Genomic DNA, 6,944 nt, shown 5'->3' with positions numbered 1-6,944 from the left:
GTTGCCAACAGAGTCCTTGTACCTGTTTTGTGTAGCAGATTAAAACAGTCAAGTCGTCCCTCGAGGAGGTAAATGTAGATTCACAACCTCAGTCTTCACACAAAGGCTTTGGAGGAGAATGTGGTTTGATTTTTGTGATTCGTTACTTCAACATTATTTATATGTTGGCAACGATCACTATGTATCAATAGAGAGGAAGTCTAAAAATAAGTCTTGTTTAGTTGGAAAGTTAATGCAGAATTCATTATATTTGGATATCTGTTCAGAGTCCTTATACCTCAGACATTGATCGTGTGCAGGACAGAGTCATCAGCGAAGCATCACATCTTTATTCTACTATGGTATATGCATAGAAATAGAAGAGGAGTAGAACGGACATTGAACTGTTTTCTGTGATCATTTGACGAGTGCAAAAGAAAATGGCGATTGTTGTAAGTTATGGTGACAACACACATCAATGGGGACGTAAAGTGCTATCGCAGCTCGCCAGGAAGAGAGCGAACGCAGCGATGGAGACGGATAGCTGGCTAGTTAGCTAGTTAGCTTGTTCTTCTCCAGAGTGACAGGAGAGTGAGGTTTAGGGACCATTAGACTCAGTGCTGCCTGCTGTTTGACTCATTTTCTGTAACAAGTGTAGCATTGAAGCATGGGGGAATTAGCAAGCTAGCTAACTAGCCAGCTGTACACTAGTTAGCTTGTCAATGCTTCATAACAATAATACTTCACTGCTTGTTTTAGTCTTTACTGCAAGAACGCAACTCAGTCTTTACGCAAGTTACCAGGCTACAACAGTCTCAATGGCAACAGTACATAAAAATGGACGCCACTCTGGTCATCCTGATACATGGGAATGTCTGTTCCACTCCTATTTTATTTCTATGAGTACATGATTTTTGGTCTCAGCCAGGAAACCATGAAAGGTGCAGTTCCTCTAGTGGCCACTAGAGACAATAGATGCTCACACGATGACCAACAGATCGACCTGAAGTCAAAGGTGGAAAATGCTGAATGTTGAAAAACATCAAGAGTCAATATTCCACATAAAGTTGGGGTTAAAGTTTCATGTTTTAGTGAGAATCCATTAAGGATATTAAGGCAAGTGTTTTGGAGAATGTTTGCTTAATTACAGGTGTCTCTGCGTATCTTGTTTGGCTCCAGACGCTGTCAAGATCCAATGCTTCAAATCGTCCCTTAGCATTGAAGGCAGAAATATTCTGTCCATGTGTTCGCAAAGTATATGGATCTGTAGAGAAGGCTTTGTAAGTTCTGTTCTTCTCTCTCTTGATGCATTAAGATCATTAAACATCTTAAAGAACTCTCCAGTTCTGCACCTTTTTGACATCAAAGATCTGCAACAGTGAAGCTACTTGCAATTCAGAGGGCAATATTCTTGCCTCTTTCCAGGAGATCCTGCCTTTGCTTGTCCCATCTCTGCCCTCCTCTGGTATGAGGCCTGCTTTGGACCTGTCACACAGCACATGCCCCGTCACACTTGATGTGGTACTGTCGGAGGTAGTCCCTGAGCTGAGGAGGCAGCAGCAGGTCGTCCATGCCCTGGTAGGTGGTGCGGCTGCAGATCACCGCCCTGCAGAGGTGCTGGAGGGTGAAAGGGAAGGACCTCGGTAGCGGCCGGGACAAGAGGGGCTCAAAGAAGAGGCAGGTGTTCGGGTCGCTGTAGTGTCTCAGCAGTCCTGTCACGCTCGGGTCCCGGTACATGCACGGGTCGCGAACGTCGAAGCTGAAGCGCTTGTTGTTCTGCTCGATGCGTGCGTGCAGCGAGCGGCTGTAGCGGCGGAAGCTGACCGAGAAGAGGAACTCGTCCTGGGCAGAGTCCCGGAGCAGGAACGTGCCCTCCGGTTTGCCCTCCAGCAGCTCCTCCGCCTCGAAGCGGTTCAACACGCCCCAGTAACAGGAGCTGTTGTTGATCTGAAGCAGATCCGGGACCAGGATGTAGTCGGTGTGACCACAGCTGCCCTCCGCTCCCCCGTGAGGACAAGAAGGGTCCCAGTCCTCCAGACTGGTGCCTCCGGGCCCGGGAGAGCAGCAGATGTCCTCCCAGGAGAGAGGGGTCTGTGCTGGGGAGGTGGAGGAGGATGAGGCATTGGGTCTGAGTGGAGCCTCCATGTCCTTGAGGACACTCGGGTGGGTGGCGTGATTCTTGACAAGGTGCCAACATCGGGCCAGTTCGGATTTGGGCGAGAACGGACACTTATCCTGCATGAGCTCGGAGACGTGGATCTTGCGTTTGGACCAGAAGAGCACCGAGAAGGGTCGCGAGGAGCCCGACGGAAGGTGGTGGTGATGATGGTGGTGGTGGTGGTGAGAGCGTAGAGGAAGACACTGGCCCACAGCGTCCTGAAACTTCTGCCTCAGAGAGCGTCGGGACAAGGCTTTCCGACAAACCACATCAATGTCAGCGGAGGTCAAAGCATCGCCGAGAGCACCGCAGCTGCACTTTCTCTCTCTGCGTCGCCTCGGACAGGAAGTCGACCGGACGCCCAGCTCCTCCGTCGCCTCCGCCTCGAACCCTCCGGGACTCGACCCGTTGCGAGAGCTCCGGGAGCGTTTCTTGCCCCGCCAAACGTAACTGTCTGCACTCCAACTGCGGAAGCCAGATTTGGGTCGCGTGTCGGAGCCTCGTGGCTTCTTCTCTGACATGGCTGCTTCCTCTTCTTACTCTGTGGAGCATTAAGGAAAACAGATGTCTGAGTCATGACAAGATTACAGGACCATGACTCACAACATTAACACATTAGTCTATTATCTAAAAGTTGTCCAGACGGGAGGTAAGAGAAACAGACTCAACTTTTACCCACTGTCTCACAAACGCCCCATCACCTTTTTTTCTTCACCACAAAGAGTTCTATAGTTCCACAAAATATCATTGCAAAGTCTTTTTTTGTGCCAGAAAGTACCATTTTGTGAAAATTTCTCGTTAGAAACATGTGAGTAAGTACCTAAATGGTGCCACAAACAACCCTCTTCAAACCTATGATATCTTAAATATATATTTTTCGGAGCCATGCTGGATTCTTTACTCTTAATTCTCAGCACTTTTTAAATGTATCTATCAGATCCATTTTGGTTACACCCAGACCAAAAAAAACCCCACTTAGAACTTTTTCAAACTGTGTGCAGAACGGCTATCTAATCATCTGGTACAGGACTAACTGGTTTATGTGGAGATTTTTTCTGATAATCTCCAGTGGCAAGAAATTAAATTAAGACCGCAGAGCTCAGACACAGCCTGCAGACAAAAATTGATCAGCTGCCGTTCAAAAAGCAAACACAGAAATTGGTTTAACATCCAAACAGAAAACAGACTTTTCATGCTTCATTCAGAGATGGTTCAGGAGGAAAGTTTTGTTAAACTGCTTACAGAGCTATTGTTTTAACAGTCTGGTATTTATATATTTGCACAAGGCAGCAGTTTGCAGAAATGGTCTCTTACAACCATCTGTGAGCAGCAGGAGGTTTAACTATCACCGGTAATCACTCTCTCTTGTTATGAACTTATGAAGATTAATGCAGGAGATTATCTTACCTTCCAAACAGTGTCAGACATCCACATCCATGTTACGACCAGTTGTTCTCTGCACATTAGCGGACACGTGTGACCCGCCTGCAGCCAGCTCCAGCTCTAACAGACGGCAGACTGTTCTGCTTCCTATATAATTATGATGCTGAATCCCGAGGGGGCAGCCGTTTCCTCTCCTCCTCTCTGGGTCTGAATGAATGAAGGAAGGAAGGGAGGGAGGGATGGGGAGGTGGAGATGGGGGAGGGAGGGGTGTAAGTTTTTTCAGGTTAATGGCAGTGAGACTTCCTCTTCTATTCTCTTGCATCTCCTTTAGACGTTCATTGACAGATTCCGTCTCCAATACCAAAGAGCACAGATAAGGCAGAGCAGCTGTAGAGTGCTTTTTCATTCACAAAGTGAGTTATTGGTATTATTGATTCCTCCAGGAGGATCATACACTAGCTATCGTCTGTGTGTGTGAGTGTGCTCCTCTTAGTCTGTCCATGGCAAATCCCACATTCTACTGTATCAAACTGCACTGTGTGTGTTCTGGTAGTTCCGTTAGCTGTTAGCTATTATTGATAATAATGATAACTTTATATATATAGCACTTTTAAAAACAGAGTTTATAAAGTGCTTTGATGGACAAAGCAAGGCAACAAAACAACAGAAAACTCCTCAGTGAGGCCCCACAAAAAGAAAAACGATGGTACATTTTAAACCGTGATGAAACGGTACAAAAGATGGAACAATAAAACCAATCGATACATTAAGAACAAAGCAATAAATAAAAATAAAACAAGTTTGCTCAATTTTACTGTTTTGGACGGTGTGTTTGGCTAACAGCTAACAGAACTATCAGTACACCCACTGCTGAGTACCTCACCGCCGCTCACCTGCAGCTTCCTGGTCAGACAGCTTAGTGATTTAATTTAGTTTTAGACAAGATTGTAAGATTTGTCTTATACGGCAACTGAAAGCCGATTGCTTGCATCATCTGCGCTTGTTATGGAGTTTAAATGAAATTTTGTTTTACGACGTTTTGCAGCCAACTGGTGTCCAGACAGGGGGCGTTAGCCAGTAGTGGGTTGTATCCATTCAATCACGCATTACAACAGTGGTTGTTACAGACACACCTGCAGGCTGATACCTGCACTCTACTGACTGCTCCTTCTATTTTCTGCCTGTAATTCTATTTCTGCACGCTGTATTTGAGTTGTTTTAATTCCATCAGAGGCCCGTAGCTTCACTTAAAGCATCAAAGCACATTTCACAAGGAGCTTTAAATCAGTTTTAGTCCATCTGCGGAGGACGCCAAACTAAAAACAGGTTATTCCTCATGTTTACAAGCAGCCTGCACACACCAGCTGCTTCAGCCAATAGCAGACTCTGTCTAATTAACAATTCAGCACAGTAGAGGAAACAACCAAGCTTTTAAAAAGCTTCAGTGATTGATTGAACAACCTTTGAGTTTCCCGGTTAAAAGTTCCTGCAAGTGCTGCCAAAAGGATTCATCTGTCAAGGTGATGTCATACATAAAGTGTCGATGACATTTTGGGAAATCTATAATTCATGAAACAAATAGACTACAGCTATCAGACACATAATATTACTCCCAGTGGTTTAGTGTGTGTGTGTGTGTGTGTGTGTGTGTGTGTGTGTGTGTGTGTGTGTGTGTGTGTGTGTGTGTGTGTGTGTGTGTGTGTGTGTTTGTGTGACCTCTAATCTCCAACAGATAAAGGATAGTCATCAATAAATGCCTGACATCTCAGATAATATAGTGACACTCAACTTCCTCTTAACTGAATATTTAATGCTCTTCACATTATCACACAGCCGGCAGGACGGTAAGTCCACATGTTCTAGCAAACGGCCGGATCAATGTATCTGACTCCAAAAATAAGGAGGTAAGAAACTGAAACTAAACCTTCTGAACTTTAAATTAAAGAATTCAACAGCCTCAGAAAAAAAGGTCAGATAGGTGAACTAATGCAAATTAAGACCATTGCCCGAAATTTGTCTCTTTTAATAGTGGTTTGGGTTTTAAAATTCACCCATTTCCGTCATTTCAATGTCTTAAAATTCATTCGACCTGTATCTTGTCCCAGATCTGTAAAACGTAATGCAATGTGCTTTGTGCTAACGTCAGTATGTTGAGATGCTCACAGTGACAAAGCTATCATGCTGATGTTTAGCAGATATTTATAAAATTAACTTTTAGACCATTTCACATCAGTAAACGTAAACATTCCGAATGTGTCCTAGTTTATTTCCTGTTGCAGTGTATGTGAAGGACGTCAGCTGACGGGAAGTAAACATGGACCCCAGCTGTTGCCTAGCAACGCAGTTTCGTCATGCAAAGATGCAGCCCACGGATGCTTAACAAAACAAGATAAGAAACAAAGTTTGACCAAAAACAAAAAAACTAAACGTAAAATTCTAGCAAACATAACAATAAATAATTTAAACTGTAACAACTAGAAAGGTGCAATATTTAGAGTGCAGATCTCTGCCAGATGTGTCTGCAACGACGGTTAAGAGTAGGGAATGAGCAGTCAGCAGGAAGTTAATTGAAGTATAAAAAGAGGTAGTAAAAGGTGTTTTGAAAAAGTGGGAGTCGCTACTAACATGAGTGGTCCTTGAGCCTGCAGTAAGAATTGGACACCCAAAATATTATGTAGCTTGCTGCAGCAAAAGAAAGATTAGCTGTGGACGGACACAGAGGTGCACACTCACACACACACACACACACACACACACACACACACACACACACACACACACACACACACACACACACACACACACACACACACACACATACAGATCGCATGATTTCAGAGATAATAAAAGCCAACAGGAAATACTTTCCTGTGGGGACCATGAACATCGGTATTTCATGACATCAACCCTAAACAGTATTTAGAGTTACGTTGAGTTCAAACAAAAAAGTGTAGTTTATTACATGTATTTTTCAGAGACCATGCACAATAAACATTAATCTCAAATGAAAAGAAGAGAAGTATTGTATCACATTTAGCTACAGAGCCGTCCCTGAGCAGAGACACTAAAACAACTTATGCAGATAAATACAAGTTCAATACAATAAATATTAAATCACAACCAAATTAATTAATTTTTTGTCAGATCTTGCAGGAGCTATTTGCTGCATCATCAGCTGTATTTATTATGTAATCCCACTACATCAAAGGAAGTTTATTGTTACTAGGCAACACTTTCATCATGTCATTCACGGATTCTCAGAAACTCTCCGTTTACCGCACACTCCATGAAACATTCAGCCTCTTCATTGAACGACAGCACAAATTGATTGCGGAGAATAATGGATCGAAGAAAAACACACACTCAGAAACAGAAACACACAGAAACACACAGAAACACAGTGAGTCAGATGAACCACAGAGA

The 6,944-nt window shown here is 43.8% G+C and overlaps 1 protein-coding gene across 1 annotated transcript; it reads right to left on the bottom strand.

Annotated features, from left to right (window-relative positions):
- Positions 1-1,467: 1,467 nt before the first annotated feature.
- Positions 1,468-2,658, bottom strand: socs4 (suppressor of cytokine signaling 4). Its single transcript, XM_054619956.1, has one exon. The coding sequence runs from the start codon at positions 2,656-2,658 to the stop codon at positions 1,468-1,470; it is 1,191 nt and encodes a 396-aa protein (XP_054475931.1).
- Positions 2,659-6,944: the final 4,286 nt, after the last annotated feature.

This window comes from Anoplopoma fimbria, chromosome 2, assembly GCF_027596085.1.
Source record: "Anoplopoma fimbria isolate UVic2021 breed Golden Eagle Sablefish chromosome 2, Afim_UVic_2022, whole genome shotgun sequence".
In the NCBI taxonomy this organism is placed as follows: Eukaryota; Metazoa; Chordata; class Actinopteri; order Perciformes; family Anoplopomatidae; genus Anoplopoma; species Anoplopoma fimbria.
This window is presented reverse-complemented; position numbering and strand designations above follow the sequence as displayed.